Below are 24,910 nucleotides of genomic sequence, written 5' to 3'. Positions count from 1 at the left end.
CCTATTTTTATCCCCCAGAATTAGGATCAAGACGAGGATCAGACACCATTTTGTTCAGGGCCTCTGTGACCTTGTTTGTGAGGCCCATTCTGCCTGCTGAAGTGCTCTGCGTCCCTTGAAACTGACCTCGATGTCCTTCTTTCGGAACCCCTTCGGCCTGAGTGTTCTCTTCCTCCTTGGTGCGCTCCCGTCCCCTTACTTATTCCTACCCCGCTCTTCGGCACTGCTCGCGCCTTTCTCCCCAGAAGGACCAAAACCTCCTTGGTGGCAGAGTCTCTGCATGCTCGCGCTTCCAGTGACCTGGCAGTAAGAAGTTGCTTAATATGTGTTTGTTGATTGACTAAATGTTCACCCATTCAAAAGACCTCAAAGGCTTTACAGACCGTGGACGTTTTCCCATCCGAAGCAGGAGTCCCGGCCATGGCGTTGTCTGGGATCCGCGCGTCTCTGTGTGAACCCCTCCAGGACCACGTGAGGCTCTCCCACCAGAAGGTTCACCTTGCTGGGGCAAGAGCTGTGTGAGCTGTTGGCTGCTGGAGCGAATGTTCACCTCGCTGGGGCAAGAGCTGTGCGAGCTGTTGACTGCTGGAGCCCCAGAAACGCGATCCGTGCCTGGCACATAGCAGGTGCTGCCTTAACATGCATCACGTTTGCATGATGGAAGCTGAAGGCTGGTCCTCACGGAGCTACCATCTCCTCGCCATCTCCACGAACGCCCCCGTCATCAGCATGCTTCTCATACCGGAAACACACTTGAGAAGAGCTGTGAACCAGGCGGGCACGCTGGAATCGAGACGCACGGCCCGGGGCCGGGTGCGGGAGGGTGCGGGAGAGCTCACACGGGGAAACACACCGGAGCGAGGCTCTTCCTCAGAGCGGGACCTGCTCCTGGTCCAGAGCTCATCAGTGCGAGACCCTCCTCAACCCCAAGGCTAACCTCCTCGTTCCACTTGATTTCCTTCCGAGCTGCACCGAAACTCTCCTGTTGGATTGGCGGATCTAGCTCCCTACCAAGACCGATTCTCTCCAGAGATGATGAGCTTCTTGCAGAAAGAAAGCACGTCTCCCACGTGTGGAGAAACACTTGCCAGGGGCCTGAGCTGCTCTTCCTGAATCACCAGATTCTGGGGAGCCTGGCAACAAGAGAGTTCACAAACTATGTGTGACTCATGAGAGAGCTGTAGAAAATCATATCCTCAAGTTCTAACACTGACTCCCTGTAGGAGACTTAATTTTTTTAGGTCAAGAAGTAACGGAATCAGGGGCACGTGCGTGGCTGGTTCCGTCTGTAGAGCGTGTGACTCTTGATGCCAGGGTTGTGAGTTCAAGCCCTATGTTGGGTGCTGAGATGACTTTAAAAAATAAAATATTTAAAACAACAACAACAACAAAAAGAATCAACCGAATCCACATAAATCATAAGATGGAGGCCACCAACCTGAGCTGCAAGAGTCCGTGTCTCTTCTTGTCCTTTATCCCCTGTGTGGCCAAATGTAGAAGGAAGTAAACGACAGCAATTTGTTTCGGAATAATTAGAGACCACCCAGTTCCACCCTATTTACCACTTCCTCTTTTCACCAAATGTCTCAGAAAAAATGTCAAATTTTTTAGTACAGACATTTATATATTTCAAAGCATAAGCAATTACATCTTTTACGGAACTCTGTTTTAACAGTGACAGAGGAGAATAGTTTACAAGGGGATTGGAAGGGCTACTTTGCATTTAGTACAATATCCACTTGTGACTAAGTCAATTTGCAGATAATGGGGTTGAATTGCTGGTTTTCTAACCCATTCTCCTGAAACGGATCTGCTTGTTTATAATTGGGAACTTCCTGGAAGATGGACAATATACACACATATTTTTTAAGATTATCTATATTTATTCGAGAGAGAAAACAAGAACACAAGCAAGGCAAAGGCAGAGGGAGAAGCAGGCTCCCCGCTGAGCAGGGAGCCTGATGCGGGACTTGATCCCAGGACCCCAGGATCATGACCTGAGCCGAAGGCAGACGTTTAACCCACTGAGCCACCCAGGTCCCCTAAACACATAAATTTTACTTTCATGTTAATTACAAACTTATTTGTCAACAATCTGCACAAATTATGTTGTAGGGAATCTTCGTTGGTGAGCTTCCCGTGGGAGAGTGGTCACTTGAACCAGGAAAACGCACAGTGGAGCCCAGTGTCAGAATGGACCAGAGTGTTTCCAGAAGGCGCTAGACTGTGCGTGCGTGGGAATGCCGCTAACTACAACAGGTCTTTCCCTCCCTGTAAACATCCCCCCCCTTTGAAACTCCCCCCGACTGCAGTGGTTTTCCACGCGTGGCCTGGCAGCCTCAGCAGCTCCTGGGACTGGTTAGAAACGCACATTCCAGAGGCCCGCCCCCGACGTCCTGAGCACACAGTCAGGTGCAGCCCGGACGCTGTGTCAGAACGCGCCTGCCTGATCATGGAATGTGACAGCCATTCACCACATCCAGTCTTTACTTTTCAAATGCTTTTAACCTTTTGCAGTCCAGGTCACCTCACTGAGGTGAGAGAGAGAAAGCAGGCGTGGGGGCCGGCCAGGCACTCCCCACGAGGCCTTGCTGTGGAACAGAAACAATTTCTCGGAACATCATCAGACCAGGCCGCTCCGTGATCTTATCTGAACACAGACAAAAACAGGAACATGTCCAAACCACAAAAATAACCAAAATGTTTTTCCATCCTAGCTAAAAATGAGTGGCCCATTGTCTCTTGGCCAATTAAAGCTCTAGATTCTATCTATCCCTGCACCTTTCAAAATACTTAGTCATAGAGCTGCCCTGCTGGCTGACGGCGTCCAACCCCAGGCAAGACACCATGCCTCAGTAGGACCCAACACAAGCCGAAATCCGCCCCCAGAAAGTCCGTCCTGATTAGTTCTGACCAGAATGTTGCAGGGCTACACTGAGTAAGAACCCTGATGGCCCAGGAACACACACGTTCCCAGTGGTCTTTGACTGGACAGTATTGACATGGGGGGTCTTACACCCCCCACCCCCCACCCGGCCAGCAGGGACCAGCACCCTCCCACGAAGAGCTTATCCCCAGGCCAACCCAAGGTAAGTACAGAAATTGACAGCAATTCTTTAGAAACGTTTACAATAACTTGAGAAAGTGATTTTATGAAAGAATAGGTCATCGGGCATGTATTTCGTATACCAGTTGTTTACATTTTATTTTTCTAGCCATTCATAATTGCGTCTTACAAATGATCAACATTAAATTTTAAAAAGAAAAAAAAGGGGTGCCTGGGTGGCTCAGTTGGTTGAGCATCTGACTGGTGATTTCGGCTCAGGTCCCTTGGGGTCCTGGGATGGACTCTGCTTGAACCCTCCCTCTCCCTCTGCCCCCCTCCCTGCTCACACACTCGCACTCTCTCTCTCTCAAATAAATATATAAATAAAATCTTTTTAAAAAGAGAAAGAGAAAGAAAAAGAAAAAAACACATTGGTTCTTCACCACCAGGTTTTGAGAAGCACAGTCCCAAAGGGTTCTCCAATACTTGTCTTTCTCAACACTGTTCTCACATTAATCTTCTTAAAATTCTTAAATCTTCTTAAAGTTTTATCCTTTCTCAATTATCTTCAACAGTACGGTCTCCTCTGTGTTCCTGTCAGAGAGGAAAGTAACCTATTTTGAGTACCTACCATATACTAGTAATTGTGCAAATTTGAATACACCCAATATCCAGGAAATAATTTTATTTTCATTTTTCAAAATTATTTTTTAATTTTATTTTAGAGAGAAAGAGAGAGTGCATGAGCAGGGATAGGGGCAGAGGGAGAGGGACTCTCAAGCATACTCCTCCCTGAGCACGGAGACTAACACATGTTCAATCTCACGACCTTGAGATCCTGACCTGAGCTGAAGTCAAGAGTGAGATGCTTAACCAAGGGGCTCCAAGAATTTTATTTTTAAATTTTCATTTATTTTTAAGTAATCTTTGTGTGCAAAGTGGGGCTCGAGATTAAGAGTTGCATGTCCTACCAACTGAGCCAGCCAGGCACCCCACCAGGAAAGAATTTTAAATAAATATTGACATCCTCTTCCCAAACCTACTTCCCAGTGCTTTTATGGGTGATGTTTTTTAAACATCAAGGAACACAGATATTAAATGTTATTTAGAGAAGAATAAAACAGAACAGGCTTCCTAATTAACTTTTTTAGAGGCCATGATAGTAGAACAAAGTCGATCAATACAGCATTTGAATATGAGAGTGTAGTAGCATTAGTCCTGAGGCAAAGGTACTGTACTAGACCCTCACTAGAATCTGTGCTTCAGCTAACGTTGCCAGGTACTTACTCAGCGTTGGCACTGACGTTGCCGGGTACTTACTCAGCATTGGCACTGACATTGCTGGGTGCTTACTCAGCGTTGGCACTGACATTGCCGGGTACTTACTCAGCGTTGGCACTGATGTTGCCGGGTACTTACTCAGCGTTGGCACAAACATTGCTGGGTACTTACTCAGTGTTGGCTAGCATGCCAGGTACTTAGCGTTGGCTCTAGCGTTGCCGGGTACTTACTCAGCATTGGCACTGACATTGCTGGGTACTTACTAGTGTTGGCACTGACGTTGCCAGGTACTTACTCAACGTTGGCACTGACGTTGCCGCGTACTTACTCAGCGTTGGCACTGACGTTGCCGGGTACTTACTCAGCGTTGGCACTGTCGTTGCCGGGTGCTTACTCAGCGTTGGCACTGTCGTTGCCGGGTACCTTACTCAGCGTTGGCACTGTCGTTGCCGGGTGCTTACTCAGCGTTGGCACTGTCGTTGCCGGGTACTTACTCGCATTGGCACTGTCGTTGCCGGGTACTTACTCAGCGTTGGCACTGTCGTTGCCGGGTACTTACTCAGCGTTGGCACTGACGTTGCCGGGTACTTACTCAGCGTTGGCACTGTCGTTGCCGGGTGCTTACTCAGCATTGGCACTGTTCATGCCCTTCAGCGGCCACATTTGTGCCACGGCCAGTTTGATTGTCAGCCGTCAGCGCTGGCTACAGAAGCAGTAAGTGATGCCGGCAGAGACATCAGAGCCCCTCGCCCATCTGGGCTCAGTGATGGGGGCAGAGGCGTGCTCGTAGTCCGTGCTGTCAATCCGATTCCCTGGGACGGTTCTAACTACGGGGAGCAGGGCACCTCCTTCTGTGCTTTGTCGTGAGCCACTAGGCCAGAAACCGCACCCCGGGACGTGGAGAAAACCCGGCTGACGTAGGAAGAAATCCATCCAAAATGCAGAGACACGGGAACAAGAGCACGAGGGAGACACTGTCCACCCCGTGGGACTCCCGGGGCCAAGGCCTCCCTCATGCCAGCACCTTCTCTGCCCTGCCGAGGCCTTGGTCTCAGGGCAAATTCCAGAATTCCTGGTTGAGTTTAAGGCTGTTTGATTTCCTTTTCTGTCACTTGCGACCAAAAGCCTTCAGGAACAGACTTCAGCAAGTGGCTGGTGGGGTCGAGGAGCGGGGCTAACGACGGAGACCAGGGCCCCGGCTCCTCAGCCCCTCTGGGCTTCCCTCGCCTCGTTGCGACCTGGGGTTAAGAACAGCCTACTCCTTAGCGTCGCACCCCGGCTTTGGACGGGCAGTGAGGACGTCTCACCTTCCTGCTACATCCTCGGCACCTAACCGGTTGTCCTAAGTTAGGCCCGTAATTACTACGTAGTGAATAAGACAAACCCTGTGAATTGAGAGCTTAAGGAAGGCCAGCGCTCCCAGCACGCAGGCAGCGTGGGAGGTGCTCCCCTTCCTCTTCCACGGCAGGACAGACACAGGTCTGTCTTCACCCAGGGTCTGTCCGTCACTTGTCCCAACCAACAGCTCTGTCTGACTCAGCTTTCCCCCGACCATGGTGCCCGGACTCAGGGTGGCTGGGGAGGGGCTGCAGCCCGGGTCGCCGACAGAAGGCCACCCGCAGGCCCTGTGGAGTCGCTGATGGCCGACAGTGGGAGGTCAGGAGCAACGAGGGGTGGACTCGGCAATTCTTATAAAATAATCAAGCAAGTGGTTCAGAGCAGGAGTTCTGGGGCAGACCTCGTGGCTTCACACACTCACGGCCCCTCAGCTGGGTGTCCCGAGCCGTGGACGGACATGCTTCTGGGTAACCGTGGGGTGACAACGCCATACCCTCCTTGTTAGGAGCTGAGCTCTTTAATACGCCCGGTGTTCTCAGAATGCGGCCTGCCACCTAGAAGCCGGCTTGTGCTTCGTTCATTAAAATCATAATTATGATTACATCATTGAAATTGGAGCTTATCAGGGATGGCACTTCTAAATTAGCAACTTTTATAAAAAGGTATTATGTATTTATTTGACAGAGCACACAAGCAGGGGGAGGGCCAGAGGGAGAAGCAGGCTCCCTGCTGAGCAGGGCGCCCCCTGCGGGGCTCGATCCCAGGACCCCAGCATTGTGCCCGAGCTGAAAGCAGCTGCTTCACCGACGGACCCCCCCCAAGCCCCCCTAACCAGTAACGGTTCTGTGCAATCCCGGAGGCTTGTGCTTCTGAGGCTGGAGAAACCCCAAGAACGCCTGGCTGACAGGGACCTACTATGCGTCTCAGAGAAGGCGAGCACGATCGCTGAGCACCTGCTGGGCCCCGCAGGCTCTGAGGCTTCTCTGCGGAGCCTGTCATGGCCCCTTCCTACCATCTCCAGGACGTGCGTACTCGGGTCATCGTCCTCTCCCACTTGAAGAAATGGAAGCTCCAGAGGCTGAGCGACTGCCTGTGGCTGCAGCTGAAGGAAGGACACAGGGGAGATCAGGCTGCCGGGCGCGGCGGGTATGCTTCCCGGGCAGGGGGCGGCCACGCGGCTCTGGGGCAGTCCATGCGCGTGTCCCCTGAGCTCGCGGGTGCGGCTGTGCGGGCGCTGCTGCTGTTCCTGGCAGCTGGATGGGGCAAGAGAGATGGCTTGTGAAACCAGTCCTCCTCGTGTCACCTGAAAGGAAAGCAGGACAGACAGCTCGCGCCTGGGCGCCACGGTAACAAGTGCCAGAAATGAGGCCAGAGGGCGTCCCTCCCGACCCGTCCCCGCAGCGCCACGGGCCTGCCTTCCCTAATCCAGAGCTCAGACTGTTTTCCATGGTGTCTTGTAAATAAAGTGTCTGATTTACATGATACCAGGAAAATGCAAATTGTTTTGTTGATATAGAAATCCGGCGAGTTGAAAATTTTATTAGCTGATTATTGGTACATTTATGATTTACAGCAAGCATTAGAACAAGACAATACAAAAGTGAGCAATTTGAACAAAAGTACCTTCAAAGAAGTAACAGGTGTTTAACAAATCAGATTACAGAGCCACTTTCCCCATATGCTGGAGGGTCACATGCCCATCGGATTAACAAGAAATCAGTATTTTAAGCTCCAGTAAAACGTCCTTCTTCCACTGAAGCCTACTCACCTGCTGTGAGCAGATAGAGCAAATGCAGTGAATGAGGACGTGAGGACCACCCCTCAGCTCCAGGCCCCCAGCAGGCTCCTTGGCAGCCCCCACGAGCAAGAGTGAAGAGCAGATTCGGATGCTCTGTCTCTGAGCTGGGGTCCTCGGGGGTTGTAGCTGAGCGTCGAAGTGCTCCACTTACCCAGCCGCGGTGGACTCCACGTCCCACAAGGAAGGGAACTTGACATGCTCCTCTCTGTCTGCCCAGCACCAGCGCGGCCCTGATGCCTGGAGGGTTCCAAACACCTGTCTCTGGAACACTGTGGCAGAGAAACGAAGGAATGAGTGAGTTTATGGCCGTCGCTGCCACTGAAGGTCGGGGACCAGATGGCGGGATGTGGCACCTTCCTCCTGCCATCTGGACACGGTGCACGTGGAAACACCGGAAGATTCCAGTTCATCTTATGCCCAACGTAAACCAGGAATGAGACGTGGCTGGTAACAGAAATTATGATACAACCTTGAGGCTGAGTTAACACAAGTACGGTGCTCAAAAGAAAGAAAGTTGATACAGGGACTCTTCACTGCTGTGACCACTTCCCAAACATTCCAAATGCTACACTCGATTCCGAGGGAAGGGATCTTTCCCAGATAGACCCTCACCCTTGTGTTCTGTTTATACAGTTTTCTTCCGCCCACAAAAATCCTTCCCATCCCATCCTCCAACTTTCCATTGTCCTCCTTGGAATTCTCCCCTGTTCCACAATACCAGGTCCCACACCTCCAACTTACTTCTGTATTTCCCCGTACGATGTTACGGTACTTCCATTTTTTACCCAATATTTTCATTATTTATTTACATGTCTTAGTTAGCAAAAGAAGGTAAACTGCAAAGCACTGATCAAGGGTGAGTGGTTTTCATTATTTTTGTTGTACTTGCTTCCACGTACATTTCACAGCATTCACTTACGATCTTCTAAAGCCCAGTGAGAGACCTTGGTCATTTCGTTTCTTTCCTTTTAAATTACATGCTACACTGACCTAGTTGCTCTGGGAAAAGAAGAGGTTAGGTATCTCACGGCTGACTCAGACACGTACAAGCCCCAACGAGAGGAGGGCGACAGGCTGGCCCGGAGCGAGAGCGTGCGTACTCTCCAAGCCCGAGCTGGGCTTTGAAACAACTCTCGGCATAGATACGTGTTTTCACGTATAAAGCTCACATAAGAGCTAAGCAACCAAAGACACGGACAAATAGTTCCCAGAAGAGGAAATGCAAATGCCCAATAAAATAAGCACAGGTGTGCCAGCTCAGTTAATAGGAAGGGAAATGCACATTGAACAAAGTGAGCCTCCATCATCGGCCTGTCGCTCTGGCCAAAGACAAAGACGGAATGTAAAGTTTAAAGTGCACTTTACAATACTAATCAGAATTTTTTTTTTAAATATTTTATTTATTTATTTGACAGAGAGAGAGACAGCCAGCAGGGGGAGTGGGAGAGGAAGAGGCAGGCTCCCAGCAGAGGAGCCTGATGCGAGGCTGGATCCCATAACGCTGGGATCACGCCCTGAGCCGAAGGCAGACGCCCAACGACTGAGCCACCCAGGTGCCCCATACTGATCAGAATTTTTAAAACACATATACCCTGACTAAACAATCACATTTCTAAGAATATACTCCTCAAAATTACTTTTGCTGTGCTGCCAGGACATTGGCTGAAGGACGCTCTCAATGCCATGAATTTACATTAGTAGAAATCAGAGATGAGCTACACACCTGTCAAGATAATTATGTTTAAGTAAATGTCATCCATGTTCTGATGCTTCATACTTATCACAATGAGGCCCATCTCTTTATGTTGAAATGGAAAAATGATCACCATAGATTGTCAAATTTAAAAAGAAAGTTGCAAAACAGTAACTAGAGTGGAATTCCTTTTTTTGTGGAAAAAAAAGCCATATGTTCTATGTTTTCATGTTCATATAAATGCACGTGCAAGTTTCCACAAAACTACACGTGCAAAGACAAAAACAAACATACAAACAAAACCAGAGATCTGAAAAGAAAATCACCCCACACCTGCAGTTACCCCCCAGGGAGGTAAAACAGGAAGGACTTTTTACGTACTTCTGTGTATTGTTTAAATTTTCTTTCAACCTTCATGTAATACCTATGAGTCTTTTTGAAATAGAAAATAAACCCAATCCAAAGTAGAGGCTTTTCAAAGTCGTGGTAAAACGCTTGAATGTTCCTGGAGCAATGATCCAGCCGCAGAGACTGCATGCACAATTAATCTCTTTATTTCAAGTATTCTTTAGAACTCTGTGCTCACAGAGTTATTCACATGCATCTGTGTCAGTTACGGGAACCTGACATCCTGTGCGGTCGCCCAGAGCAGTCCCGTCCATGTTGTAGATGAGGCAAGAAAAGAACTAAAGGAAAAAGAAATTTCTCTGACACTTTGCTTTTAAAAAATTGACAACCCAGGCATAGGGCTCTCGGAAATTCACCCGATCATTGATTTATGCGAGGGGCCACAGATTCAGATGCCACGGGACAGACAAGAAACCCAGTCATAGGGATGAACGAGGCCAGCTGGGCACAGACAGTAAGCATGGGGGCTGTTTGCAGGTGCGTCCTGCCCACAGCAAGCCGCTCTTCCATATCTCCACTTAGTTTGAGGGATGGGTCCAGTACTGCTGGATCTTTCAGTATTTCAAGAGAAATCAAACATCAGAATGTTTCGTTGCAATACCCCCAGGGTTTACATTTTAACAACTAAGTATTTAAAACCTTACATGCTATGTTGGTAAATTGCAAATGCCCAAGGAGACCCGTCTCCCAGAAGGATTTGGCCAGCTGGATGTCCATTTGCCATATTTGGGATTTACTATCTTTGCCGAGTTCTAGGGGACTAATTCCAACACCTCCTTCATGACCCACGTCAGTTCACTCTTCTTGCTTGTCCTTCTACCCTTCCACCGCCCGCTCTCAATCTCTCCCTCGAATAAAGAAATAAAATCTTAAAGAAACAAAACAATAATAATGTTACATGTGCAATGCAGAGACATTAAGTACATTCAGTTTGTACAGACCAGCACTACGTTTTTATCGCCCAACGGACACTCTGCACTCCTTAAACAATAACGCGCCCTCGGCCAACCTCCAGCCCCTGGAAACCTCCAGCCAGTTCTGTCTCTCTGCTTCTGCCCGTGCTAGGCACCTTGACGGAGGGAATCACCTGCTGTTCGCCTTTTCTGTCTAGCTTATTTCGTTCAGCGTGACGTTTCCATAGTCCGTCCACACCATAGCGTCATCAGAACTTCAGGCCCTTTGCAGGCAGAAGAATATTCCACCGTATGCTGTGTGCTGTGATATTTTTTTAAGGAGGCTCCATGCCCAACGTGAGGCTTGAACTCATGACCCCAAGATCAAGAGTCACACGCTCCAGCGACTGAGCCTGCCAGGTGCCGCGGGCAGTACGGTTCATAATAAGAAACATATATCTGGTCCTCATTTCCCTTTCTAGCATGAGAGCTTCTAAACCCTCAGAATTTCCCAGGCTGTGAGAAAGGTCACGGTGTCTTTTGTTATGTTAATGAGGTGGTCTTTGGAAAGCCCCTCATCACCTGAGGGCGAGAACTGGTTGCCAGGGGACCCAACCAGGTGATTTTGAGCTGGACCTTGCAGTCCCACCCTCTGACCTCCAGGGAGGAGAGAGGGGCTGTAGGTAAAAAAGCTCCCTGGAAGCCCCTGATTAAGTCAGCCATGCCTATGTAATGAAGCACCTGTAAATAACTGAAGAGGACATGGTTCAGAGAGCATGCAGTGTGACCTGTGCAGACCTGGGGGACAGTGGTGCCCTGGAGAGGGCGGAGCTCCGTGCCCTTTCCCCACTCCTACTGATTCCGAGTTACATCCTTTCATAATACACCAGGAATCCCACGAGTAAAATGTTTCTCTGAGTTCTGTGAGCCACTCTAGCAAATTAATCAAACCCAAGGACAGTGCATGGGAACCTCTGATTTATAGCCAGTCGGTCAGAAGCACAGCTAACTGGGTGACTGGCAGGTGACCTCTGAAGTGTGTGTTTGTTGGCGGTGGGAGTGGAGGACTGAACCCCTCTCCGGATAGATGGTGTCAGAAGTGAATTAAGTTGTAGGACACCCAGCTGGTGTCTGAGCGTGCTTGTTGGTGTCGAACGGTTTCTCTGCGTCTAACACATTTATGTGTTTCTCTGTAGATGGGTTGTCTCCACTTTTCAATACTGTGGAAAATGCTATGAATATTGGCTTAGAAATATCTGAGTCCATTTTTTATTCCTTGAGTCTATACCTAGGAGTAAAATTGTTGGGTAATAGGATAATTCTATATTTGACTCCTTGAGGAACCACCAATCTGTTTCCCACACCACTGGCACCATTTTACATTCCCACCAGCAACACATGTAAATCCCTCATTTTTAAGGTGAAGAAATCAAGGGTAAAACTGGTTAGATAACTTGCATATACACAGAAAGTCAGCTGCAGAGCTGACACCACAAGCAAATATCTTGAGCCCCCAGACAACCCTCTATCCAAAGTTAACCCCACAGAGAGAGAGGCCAGATGATCAGAAAAATGGCAGCCACGTCTGCAGAGATTGGACCACTGTGAAGAGACTTCCTGATGTATCTGGGGGAAAGAGTCTGAACGAGTTCTGGATTCTGCTCATTCATCACAGAGAGAATTTTGTTTTATTCTTTTCCTCCTCAGGTGTGAGCTCCGAGAGATTAAATCATGCTTGTCTTTTGCCTACTACCTAATTGTAGAGTAGTCATAGACACATTTTTTAATCATTATTACACTTACAGTTCTAAAATAGGGCTTAAAAATATTACTTTAAATGCAATAAATATTCATTTTAGAAAAATTTGCAAATTCACAAAGGTGGAAAGGAAAAAAAAAAGAAGAGTCACCTAGAAAAATATTAAAGCCTGAGTACTTTTTCCCCCCAAGCTTTTTGTTTTTTTCCTAAGAATGGTGTTTTTGTTTGATATATATGGTTGGAATTGCACACTCTTAAAGTTTAAGAGAATTATTACAATTTTGGGGAAGCAAGCTTGAAAAATAGAATAAGGAAAAATAGGTATTCAGTTCTAGAAAAGGGCCCACCATACCACTGGTGTTTCCTCCTGTCATCTCAGCAACCCTCATTGTCTCACATATCCCTTTTGTGGTATGTTATTACTTAGCTGGCTACATCTTACACTATTTTGTTCCTTCCTCCACGCTGCAATTACAGGAGGAGCTCAGCAAAGAACTTTTGGATGATTTTTGGATGATTTTTACTGAGTTCATATCACCTTCAAAGTTAACACTCCTCTGAGTCTCTAATAAGGGCTAACCCAACCCAGGCCCATTCCACTTTAAGAAATTAGTTCACCAAACAAAGGCCATTTATGTCATCTACGGGACAACTGGACAGCTCTGTCAGTTGGGCGTCTGACTTTTGATTTTGGCTCAGGTCGTGATCTCAGGGTCGTGAGATTGAGTCCCCACCTGTGGGGAGTGTCCTTGAGGTTCTCTCACTCCCTGTCCCTCTTCCCCTCCCCCTACTCATGCACACACACTCTCTCTCTTTCTAAAATAAATAAATTTTTTAGGAACATGTAAATCTTTGCCTAACTTGAAGAATAATGAATGGGATTCAACACATTGCTCAGAATAACACTTCTCCCCTCAGACCCCATCTCCCTCTCTCCAAGTCTCAAGTTCACAGGGGGCTCAAAGGCCCAGTCGCAAAATTATCACCAAAAATTCTCTCTGAACTCGGTCCTTTGTGGTTCTTGGTCTTGCTTTTCTTTCCCCTTCCTTCGCTTTCCATTGCTTCTTCCTTCTCGGCAATAATGACAGCCCTTTGCATCCTCTTGGCACGCATTCTTGCTTCTTTGGCTCAGTCCTGCTCTCCTGGGCCATTCATTCTGCATTATGAGAGCCCGGGAATGGAGGTGGCCGACTCAGCCCCTCTCTCGGAAGGAGACACAGGAGTGAGGACCGAGGGGGGGCAGTGGGGGAGGGACAGGGAGAAGTCACAAATGCCTATAATGTATTATCCTTACTTTTCTTCTCATTACATGATAGAATTATCAAACATTTATGTAGGGTGTGCTATGTGAAAGGTCTTTGGAAAAATTATGTGGCTAGTTGTAAATGTAAGATGGTAAGATGATGAATTTTCTTTGAGGAAGGAGGTCACTGCCTACCTGCTCTCCCCTTCTCGGGGTGTCCACCTTGAGAACATAGCAGACCTGATAAGAACGGTCTGACCTTTTGATCTCACCAAGCAAAGTCTTGGTCTCCTGACCCTTGAAACTGTAAACACTTACTCTGCAGTCCACTCAGAGGTCTGTCTCCCACGGAATAATGAGCCCATCACAAGGTACACCCTTGTCTCCCACAGACATAAGTTTCATTTTCCTCCCTTCTACATTCTGTATGAATTTGTGTGAAAGTCTCTCCAGACTTTGTAGTCATTTTTAGCTTATATCTATGTTATCGCTGGTAACGCTTACCCAATATTGAGATCGTGTTCTCTTTCTCTTCTGTACTCACACCAAGGGGTCTTTTGCTGGAATCTGTTTTATTTCCCCAACACTCCAATGATCCTCCGAAACACAGTTTCATCTCCTCAATAATATTTCTTATTTCTTCTCTCAGGCCAGGTGATACCCAAAGCGCACTACTCTGGGGCGAGAGGGACTTAGGTAACCCCCAATGTCGCTCAGGGATCCCCCTTGACCCATGTAGACACCAACAGAACATCATCAAGACATTTGGTTCTCCTGTGGCGCTCTCTGCAAGCGCTCTGGAGGGAGGCTGCTGTGAGGGACCCAGAAATGACAGAGGGACAGAGGGACGGAGGGACAGACTTCGGACAGTGTGTGTGTGTATTCCAGGCTAGGGGTGTGGAGCTACCCCCCGCCCAGTTGCTCATGCCACAAACCCGGGGGTCAGCGTTATTTCTCTTTCCCTCAACCACCACATTCACTGACTCCACACCCAATCCACACCCCAAACCCGTTCGCTGCTTCCGTGGTCACCACATCCACCCCAGTTCAAGACGCCGCACAGTAGCCTCGTAACCAGAATCCCCGTTTCTACCCTGGTTCCTCTAGAGCAGCTGGTGCGACCCTCTCTAAATATACAAATCATAACATGTCCCTTTGCCAGGTCTCAAACGGCTTTCCATCGTACTTAAATTCAAATCCAAGCTCCTCACCTGAAAACCCCCAAACCTCATCCTGTCCCTCTCTGCCCTTACTCACTAAGCTTCCACCACAGCGGCTTCCTTTCTGGTCCCCCAACACACCAGGCTTGGTTGAGCTGTACTTCCCCTGGTTTTTTCACATGGCTCCGTGCAAGGACTCGTGTCTTTAAGTGTCACCGTTACCCCCTTAGAGAAGACTTCCCTGATTACTTATTCTGAATACCCACCCAGCCATTCTGCATCGCCCTGCTGGTGTTCCTCGGCAGAGCACTGATTTCTGGTGCGTCCCTGCAGGGCTGTGTGTGTTTTCAAAGGCTCCAACTTTGGTTGAGTGAACGGATGGTAAGCCCCAGTCCTCCATCTCCCAGATGGGAGGCAGGAAATACTGAGCAAGATCAAGACTGTGAGAACTTTATTTCAGATATTCTTTTAACTTCCTCATAAGAGCTATTTTATCTTTTGTCAATTTCTTCATCATGATCAGCAATGAAAGTCTTGCTATAGGAAGTGCTTGTGCTCCGGGGCAGCTAGGAAGAATGGCGGGGACTGGAGCTGCGTCCATGTGAAGGTCGAGGAAGTGAGAACAGTGGAGAATGGGGTAGGTAGCAGTCAGGGACTTTGACTGAAGGTGAGCTGAATCCCTGGAGCCTCGTCCAGAGAGGAGCCGAGAGTCCCAGCAGGAGCTCATGAGCAACCTGGGATGGACACTGGAAGAGCCCATGAGCCTCTCCTGCGCCCACCGCCTGAAGCCTCTGAGCCCGGATCCCATCTTCTTCCCGCCCTCCAGGTACCATGTAATCCTGCTCCGATCACACACGGGAAACTCACCACTGCCACCTCTCCCCCAGCCAAATCCTCTGGACTCAGACACAGCTCCCCACTCTCCTTTCGAGAAGTCATTCCTTAAAAACTGTTGTCCACCTGGAACTCTTTCTAGTCTGACCTCCATGTTTGGAGAGGACAATCCAATTATGTAGGAGTTCATTGTTCTCCGTGTGTTGAATCTTCACCTTTACCTGTGTTTGGCGTATTGTATTTCTTTTTTTTAAGATTTTATTTATTTATTTGACACAGAGAGAGACAGCAAGAGAGGGAACACAAGCAAGGGGAGTGGGAGAGGGAGAAGCGGGCTTCCCGCCGAGCAGGGACCTGGGATCAGGACCTAAGCCGAAGGCAGATGCTCACCAGCTGAGCCACCCAGGCGCCCCTGGTGTGTTGTATTTCTGCTGTTTCTCTTGCATTAATGTGAGAATCCTGAAGAGCACAGATACAAAATCGATACCCAGGAGATCTTTCTGGGTTAATGGTACTCTGAGGGAAGAAACAAGAAGGAAAAACTGGAAGCGAGGGAAGAAGAAGGTGTGAGAAAAGCAGGGGGTCCAGGACACAGAGAGACGGAGCAGAGGTACATAACAGGGAGGGGTCCAGGGGATCCGCCTTCACTGCGAAGACTTGACCGCAGTGTACAACTGCTGTCCACCTGCTAACATGGAAACTGGCGGGAAGTTGGCGGGAACAGGGAAATGGCCGCGGGCCCCCTCACACTCGTGTTACCTCCTTCCACTGCCTTGTCGTGTTTGCGGCTCCCTCCGAGTCTCAGAGTCCGGCGAATTCTGATTCGTTTCTCACGCGATACTGATGTATCAACAGACTGGTTTATACGTTGCTAGAGGTCCTTACCTGTGCACATCTAACCACATGCACAGCCCCCGATCACCTTTTTCTTTCGATGAATAAAAACTTACTGTGGGATATAAGCAAGTTTCAGCGATAACACGAAATCTCTGTATCTTCTGCACGGTCATAACAGAAGCAGCTTCCACCCTTCTCTCAAAACCAACTCACTTTTGAACCACTCACTGGGTCTATCATTTTATGAGTAGGTAGGTCTGTGTATTCGCTATTTCCTAGCACCTCGCACCATGCCTGGTGTACGACACGTGTTCAGTAAATTTTTGGATATTGACTGAGTGCATGAATGATGGTTCCAGTCTCTGCTTCATGCTCAGGTGACCTTCGGTCTAAGACACAGACGTATGGGAAGTACAGAATGGACGAAGAACAGGATCCCTGAGGGAGAAGAGAACCCGAGCTTCCCTCTGTTTACGGCCACCCAACCTTGATTCTACACGTATACACGGAATGCCGTCGCTATGGTGGGAAGTGCGTTGGACTCTCAGGTACAGATGTGAAGACACAGACCTTCGCCCCAACGTGTGCTTTTCCATGATCACGTGGTAGCATCCACCACTCTGTGTCAGCAACCAGACGGTGTCTGTGCATGTGCCGCTAGGCTGTAAACTCCGCTAGGACACTGTCCATCGCGTCGTAAGCTCTCAATAGTTGACAAAGCAGATGATGGAGATGATAGCCTCCTTGGGGGAGAAGACCTATCCAACTGTGTAGAGTCAGGGTCCTTAGCTGGGGGAAGAAAAGCTGAGTGTTGCTGATGGAGCAGAGAAGGAGGATGCTGAAGATACTGGGAAACTCTCGGGATCGTTAGAAGCTGTAGAGAATCATGACTGAGGCTAAGCCCCAAACCCTGCAAAACAAGTCCACTGAGAAACTGTCTACACTGCAGCTCCCAGCCAACACCACGTCTGTATCAGAAACCCAATCTCACCTCCACTGAGAAACTGCTGTTGCCGTGAGCACCGCCAGCAAAGCCAGGCCCCTCCGCTGCTATCCACATCAGCAATGCTGGCAGCTCCCGGCAGGGCCTGTGTCCTCGGGCTGCTCCAACCTGCATGTCAGTTTCCCACGGACGAGCCAGGCTGGCAGGGCCTAGGTCACGTTCTTGAGCCCAGCTGCAAAGGAGGCTGGGGATTTGACATCTAAAGGAAGGCAAGCTATTGAAAGGTGATGAGTGGCCACAAATATGACCAGTGTCCCCTGTATTACAGTGATACGTGACAGGAGCGAAATCAGAAATGTGCCTTCAGAGATAGTCTCTGGTTCTATGGAGCGTGCATCCTCGAGGGAGAGACTAACAATAAGCATACAAAGAAGCATAATGGTGATAGTGCTAGATACTGCAGAGACACGTGAAACTGTGGGGTGGGTATCCAAGAAAAACTCTCCTGAGATGAGCAGACACCTAAGTGGCTCAAGGGGGCAGCCAGCACAAAGGCTCCGGGGTGGGAACTGATTTGGCATTTCCAAAAAAGTAGAAGTTGGCTGCGGCTGAGTAAGTAAAGGGGAGAAGGCGGAAAACAGGGCTTGAAGAGCCCCAGAGACGATGCTGTGTAGGGCCGTGATTCTGGACCGTGGAAAGTGGCAAGGTAATAGGATGGTGTGGCTTCTATTTTAGAAAGATCATGCTGGCTGGCTGCTGTGACCATAGATCAAAGTATGAGCAGGGGATCAGGGCCCTTAAATCTGCCTGATGTCTGGGGAGAGGGTGAGATAGGAGGGAATCTTGAGAAATGAGTGAGAACTGCCCAGGAGAGGAGGTCAGGAGGCATCCTGGCAAAGGGAAGAGCAGGAGCAAACACACAGCAGCATGGAAGGCTCTGGAATGTTTGCAGAACTTGGAGGAGTCCAGTGAGGTTACAGAGAGGGATCCAGACATCAGGTGGGAAAAGTGGGGGAGAGGCAGACTGCCACGGGATCCTGCGGCGTTCTTTTAACTCCTCACGGCCCCAAAGTCAAGTGGTGGTCCAGTGATGGGGGCAGAGCCTGACGTGGCACTGGGGCTAGATCTTCCCCCAGGGAGTCCAGACCTCCCCTAGGACTTTGTAAGAGTGCAGGAATGACACAGTCCCTTGCCCCTTCCACTGCCCGCTCCTCAGACTGGAGGAAACTGTGGGCTGCCCCCCAGTTCTGTGCTGTTACTATCCAAGCAAAGCCGGTGGTGTGGAAATTAGACAACAGACAAGGTTGAAGGGCATCCCAGGAGAACACGTCAAGTGGACTTCATGTCTTCCTTACTTTCTCATTTCTCTTCTGGAGGTATCTTATATTTCACCCCAAACTCCCAGGTACACATATATCGAGACTCAAAGGAAGCATTCGAAGTAAGTTGGCCAAAAGAACAAGAGAAGGGCATTTCAGAAACAGAGAACAGTGTACACAAATGCCCAGGAACCAGAAAGCACCCTTGTCCATGGGCGGCCAAACCCTTCCGAAGGCTGGAAAGGCAGGTTGAACTCGGGCTGTGAAACGCTTGGTTGATGGGCTGGACAGTCACCAGAACAATTTATTCCTAAACCAGATTCCCCAGTTGAGTAACCAAAAGCTAAATGTGCAGCGTTTGCATTTTTGTCCGGGGTGGATGCCAGGGGAGTGTTTGCTGGCTTACTTGAACCAACAGATGGAGATCTGTGAACTTAGGCCGGATTGCCCCACTTAATCTCTAGGAGCAGTCATGTCCATATTGATGGACTTAACCTGAGATCAAAAATTCCTATCTGCTCTAACACAGTTTTGGGAATTTAACTGCAATGATGTGGTCTTTATGTCACAAAATCTGTCACGATGTCAGATGTCAAAGATCTGCCACATGCAGAGGGTTGCAGGCTGGGGATTCACAGCGATTTTAAGTGCCCTGGATTCTTCTGTCTTCCACCAAAAGCAGGACTCTTGGTCGCTCTCCTGCATCAGCTATGGGTTCTTAGCAAGAACAACATGCAGACTTAGGAAGCATTGCGAGTCAAGACAAGTGAGTAGAATTGGCTCCGAGGGCTTAGGAGGGACTGGACCAAACACCCTTCAGAACAGGTTTTTCCATCTGAATTGGGACAGCAGACAGCGGGAGACGAGGTAAGAGGTTCGACAGGTATGGGTGGGCCTCACTGCCACACGTGCTACCCACGCTTGTGGCCCCTACACCCCTGCGCCCCGCACTCCTCTCTTTAGGCACAGAGTGCATCCTACCCCGCCGTGCGCGGCAAGACGATGAGGGACAATGTGGGGTACAGGTGCCCCCACCCGAGAGGAGATCGTTCCTATAAAACTGAACCGGGGTTGAGGGAAGAGCCTCCCCTCTCCCCCGCAGTTCGCCTTGCCACACTTTTAAGGAAAGACTTACATGAGCCCCATGATGGCTTTTTCCCTAAAAGCAAACCCCTCTTGGGATTTGCGGGGTAAACAGGTAGTAACACAGGTCTTTCCTGAAAGCCACGTGGCGGAAGGCGGACTCTGGAAAAGAGGGGCCCACGCGTGTAGAGATCACGGCCGCTTCGTGCATGCCTCTGAACAGTGACTTTGTACAGCACCCCCAAGTCAGGCGGGGTCACCCGAAAAGAAAGATCCCACCGTCCACGACCCCTGCGGGAGTCCCGCCCACCCGAGTTCCGCTCCTCCCAGCCCGAACCCCACCCTCGCCGATCAAAGACTTCCTTCCGGGCCCAGCGAAGCCCAGCACGTCCGGGGTCGTGAGACCCCGCTCTGAGACCGCACCACTGCCGCTTCCGAGAAGAGAGGAAACCGCGCGAGCGGCCGAGCGCGAGGCCGCCGCGTCCTGCCCTCGGAACAATGGGAGTCGGCGCGCGCGGCGCCTGGGCCGCGCTGATCCTGGGCGCGCTGCTCGTGCTGGCGCTGCTGAAGGCCGCCGTGGACAGCGCTGGCCTGGACGGTAGGTGGCGGCGGGGCGCCAGCGCGGACCCCCCAGGTGTGGGCCGGGTGCGCGGAAAGTCGTGCGCCTCTCAGGCCGCGCGCGTGGGGCAGGGCCAGGGAAACTGAGGCTCGGGCCGGCCCCCGCGCCGGGGTCGTCCCCTCCGGGTTTCTGCCGGCGGCCCTCGCGGGTCCGGCGGAGCGCGCGTCACCTGTTGAGGGACCACGGGCGGGCCTCCGGCGGAGGGCGCAGGCTCGTGTTTTCCCCCTCCCCTGACGTCGTGGCCCGGTGGACCCCCGAGCACCCGCGCCTGACTGGGTGGTCTCGGACGAACGCTCTCTAGCCCTGAGGCCCCCGGACGCTGATAGCAGGGGGGACTGTGGGGAGCGCGCTCTGCGCCCCGGGCGTCCCTGGGGGCGTGCGCCCCCGCCCCGCGCGGTGGGCACCTGCCGCGGTGTGCACCTGCGGCGCAGCCCTCGGGCCGCCGCTGCCAGGTGTGCGCGCCCAGCACTGTGATGCCGCGGTTCTGGGGGGCGGGAGGGGGGCGGGGGACTTTAAAAGTCCTTTAGGGGAGGGGCCGGGAAGCCGGGGTTTGCTGTAAATTCCCTTTTCCTTTTGTCAACTATTGTAGCAGCCGGGTCCCTGGGTAATGGCCGGTAAACTAGGGTAAGTTATTTTAAGTGACCCAAGTTTTCCGTAGTTTTTAGTTCTGTCGTCGGCCGTTTGTGTAGCCTGAGATTAGTTTTATCCAGGAAGAGAGAAAGACGTCAGTTCAGGCAAAACACCTGCTTTGGCTAGAATAATCTGGATGAGTTAGACAATAACAATTTTTGTTTGTTTTGCTGATTTTTTTGTTTCCATTGCTGAATTGTGCATGTCACAAGCCGAGTTTGCAGACCGGATTCTGAGATTATTTAAGGAAACGATCAGTAAATCACATCCATCATATTTTCAATATTATGAGCTGTTTTGCTGTAAGGTGAACAATCTGGACTGAATCAGTCTGTTTTGGTGCTAATTTTATACCAATATTTATAGGAGAAGGTCTGCCTTTTTTTGTTATTTTGTGAAAGTAAACCTTTTTATTGTTTCTCTGATGAATTACTGATTAGAGAAACTAAATATCTTTGCTTTACTTTTTTTTTGCCCAAATAACAGATTTTTTCCCCCCTATTTTAATAGTCACTGACCTGTTTATTACTTAAAGTCTCACTAGAGGTTAGTGCTATTTGGAGATCTTGGATTGAATGCCCCACTCTAGGAGAGCCTTCATTTCATGAACGAGTATAACAAGCATGAGCTGGAAACCATTTCTACAGACGCTAATGTCACTTTGAAATTAGAGTAAGGGAAGATTATGTAGAGAATTTCTCAAACAAGTAAGTGTCATTATGAAATCCAGTAACTTTTGACAATCATCTTAGAGTGTATACAGTATTTTTTACTAGGCACTTTTCCTGTGTACTCCCCATATCGCTAATTGAGGTCCATACATCATCCCATTGGATCCTCACGGTGTTTTATTCCCATTTTATAAATGGGAAAAAACTGAGGCTTAGAAATTGCCTAACTTATTGAAAGTAAAACAGTTAATACATGTTTGATTTCAGAGATTAAAATCCCAACTCTTAATTCACCATTTTGCTACTAAGTCACTTTAGCCAGGGGGAGGCTGTTCATCAGGACTCTTAGTGGCAAGTGACAAACCCTCCGTGAACAGCCGTAATGGAAAGCAGGGACTTTACTGAGTCTTCAGCACAGAAGTCCAGAGTGGCTTCAGAAACACAGTATTCTAGAGTTCAGATAGGTTGCCAGGAGAAGGCCACTCCAGGCTCTCTTGATTACACCTGTCAACTCTCAGGGAGTAGTTCAAGTGTTGTCAGCCTGGGGTGAGGATGAGGGTGGGGGTCAGGGAGGGACTCCAAATAACAGGGACTTTCTAAAGTGAGTTCCCGGCGCCAGACGCCACCATAATGGGCAGCCAATTAGGAGAGTAAATTAATCTTTACGGAGTCCATGCTGCTTCGCTAATGTAACTTTCTTTCCTTCAACTCAGCACGTTGTTCTATGTTAATACTTGGTCTCTGTCAAGAAAGCATCAGCCTCTTTGTAGTTAGATGTCTGTGGTGTTCTTTGTCTCCTAGGAGACAAAACCAGTGCCTGCCCACAGTAGGTGTGTCATAAGCATTGATTCGAGAAAGGAGAAAGGTCCTAGAGCTACAAAGATCATCTGCTTTTGTCTCCTTTTTCAAGCCGAAAAGGTTGCCAGGACATGGTGTGTCATAGGAGTGACAAGAGCAGGGAGACAGAAGGTGGGGCTCCTGCCTTGTTGGTAGTGTCATAAGTGCATGGAGCCCTTCTCTGTCTGGGGATGAAACGGAAATACCTGCTAATGGAGTGGAGGAGGGAGTGGGGAAGAGGGAGGAATCGAGGGTGACCTCTTGGTGTGGGGGGTTGAACAACTGGTAACCCAACAAGGGAGAAGCCTGGGGGAGGCAGGTTTGTAGTAGAGAATCAGCACTTCCTTTTGGCACTCCCGCAAACAAACTTTGCAGTCAAACAGCCGGGTCCAATCCAGGCTCTGCCACTTCCTAGCTGGGTGGCCTTCTGTGGGCCTCACTTCTTGCCACTGCAAAATGGTATTCGTCTCTCAGAATTGTTGGCAGGGCTGGGTGAGCTAGTGAAGTGACATGCTCCCCAGGGGGATGCAGGGAGGACGCTCTTCCTTCTGTCGGCAAGTATCTGATACCAGCTGCTAGACACAGCAGGAAAATACAGCCGGGACAGTAATGACGCCAGTACGCTGACTTGTTTTAACCCAGCGTCATGGCTTCACAAGTGCCTGAAGCCTACCTTCGTCTGCTCGATGACTGGTCTTTCTCATTTTAGCGGAGTCCAGTCTACCAACCTTGATCTTTTTCAGGTTTAATCTTCACACCACATCCTACTGTGATAAATGGAATAGTTGCATTAAGAGGAAGTCATTTGCACACATGGTAAAGATAGAGCCTTCAAAGTCATTGCTGCTTACTTTGTACTTTGAGGGGTTTTTTGGTTGGGGAGTGCTACGTTTGTGAGTGATACACCTACTCTCTTCCCATGTGGTAGATATATTTAATATCCCAGTATACAAAGACCTAGGTTGAATAAACATTCTGATAAGTTGCTTAACTGGGTAAAAATGAAAATCCTAAGGGGCTAATATCCAAAATATATAAAGAATTTATACAAACTCAACAGCAAAAAAAGAAAAACACAATTAAAGAATGGGCAGAGGCCCTGAATAGACATTTTTCCAAAGAAGGCACACAAATGGCCAGTAGACACGTGAAGAGATGGTCAACATCACTCATCATCAGGGAAACGTGATTCAAAACCACAAGGAAATAGCACCTCATGTTTGTTAGAATGGTGAGAATACAGACAAGAACAACAAATGTTGGTGAGGACGCAGAGAAAGGGGATCCCTCTTGCACTGTTGGTAGGAACGCAAATGCAGCCACTCTGGAAAACAGTATGGAGGTTCCTCAGAAAGGTAAAAATAGAGCTACTGCATGACCCAGCAATTCTACCTCGGGATGTCTATTTGGAGAAAGTGAAGACCACTGTTTGAAAAGGTAGATGCAGCCCTATGTTTATTGCGACATTGTTTACAACAGCTCAGATACGGAAGCAGCACAAGTGTCCCTCTGCAGGTGAGTGGATAGAGATGGGCGTGGGCCATGGAACATCACTAGCCATGAAGAGAGAGATCTTGCCATTCACAACAACATAGACGGACCTACAGTGTATTGTGCAAATACTGTATGATTTCACTCGTATGTGGAATTTAAGACACAAATGAACAAACAAAGAAAAAAGACAAACTCTAAAATACAGAGAACAAACTGGTGGTTGCCCAGGGGGAGGTAGGAAAAAAAGAGGAAATCCTACCCACTTCATCTTCTCTCCATGGTATGAAGTTAGGGGTCTTGGTGGTGCGAGACCCAAGGGTGGGTGGCCTTGCATCGAAAGGGCCCCTTCCAGGTGGCCCCCTCCACTGGGACGAGCAGAAAGTGGCTTCGCTCTCAGCAGTCACTGTGTCCTCGTGTAAGTGAATGAACATGCAGGGCCTGGCAGACAGTGAGTAGGATGTCAGCATTTGTGCTGTGTTGAAATCCCCAGTAAGACAGTCCCATACTTCCTGGTACTTTCGGGTGTCTTTCACAGCCGCAGAGGCAAAGGACAGCTTCCCGTGGAATGTCTGCCTCCCGCTCATCCCCACAGCCTGTTGCCGGTGTTCTTACATAAATATTCCATGCTTTTTCATCACAGGATTTTTTATTTTTATTTTTATTTTTACAGGATCTGTAAGCACAAAGAATTTGGTGCCTTCAGGAAACCACAGTACTAAGCCAACAGGTGAGTTGAAAGAGGTCCAAGCAGCGAATTTTCAGCCGTCTAGAACACAGAAGGGAGTATCGGCCGGGCAGGGATACGAAGACGGTATTCCGGCCGGTGTGAACCACGAGCCCTGGTTCCCGAATCCCGGTGGCTTCTGTCAAGGGCTGGCCTTGCTGGCCTCAGGAAGCAATAGCCCCCCCCCACCCCCCAGCATGAACATCTTCCCGGCCTGGCAGAGGGTGAGGACGTGCCAAGATGTTCAGTCTGAGCCTCCTGCAGGTTCACACTGAGTTGCGAAGCCCGCTTTCAGGCATG

The 24,910-nt window shown here is 49.4% G+C and overlaps 1 protein-coding gene across 2 annotated transcripts in view; it reads left to right on the top strand.

Moving 5' to 3' along the window:
- Window positions 1-20,092: 20,092 nt before the first annotated feature.
- TMEM123 (transmembrane protein 123) overlaps window positions 20,093-24,910 on the top strand; it is a 49,589-nt gene continuing 44,771 nt past the window's right edge. For both annotated transcript variants that reach the window (XM_034665645.1, XM_034665644.1), the window contains exons 1-2: window positions 20,093-20,233; window positions 24,557-24,613. In XM_034665645.1, coding sequence (XP_034521536.1) covers window positions 20,134-20,233; window positions 24,557-24,613 — 157 coding nt within the window. In that variant the 5' untranslated portion in view covers window positions 20,093-20,133. The remainder of the gene's footprint in view (window positions 20,234-24,556; window positions 24,614-24,910) is intronic.

Source organism: Ailuropoda melanoleuca, chromosome 8 (assembly GCF_002007445.2).
Source record: "Ailuropoda melanoleuca isolate Jingjing chromosome 8, ASM200744v2, whole genome shotgun sequence".
Lineage (NCBI taxonomy): Eukaryota > Metazoa > Chordata > Mammalia > Carnivora > Ursidae > Ailuropoda > Ailuropoda melanoleuca.
Note: the sequence above shows the minus strand (reverse complement) of the source record. Positions and strands in the feature narration are given on the sequence as shown.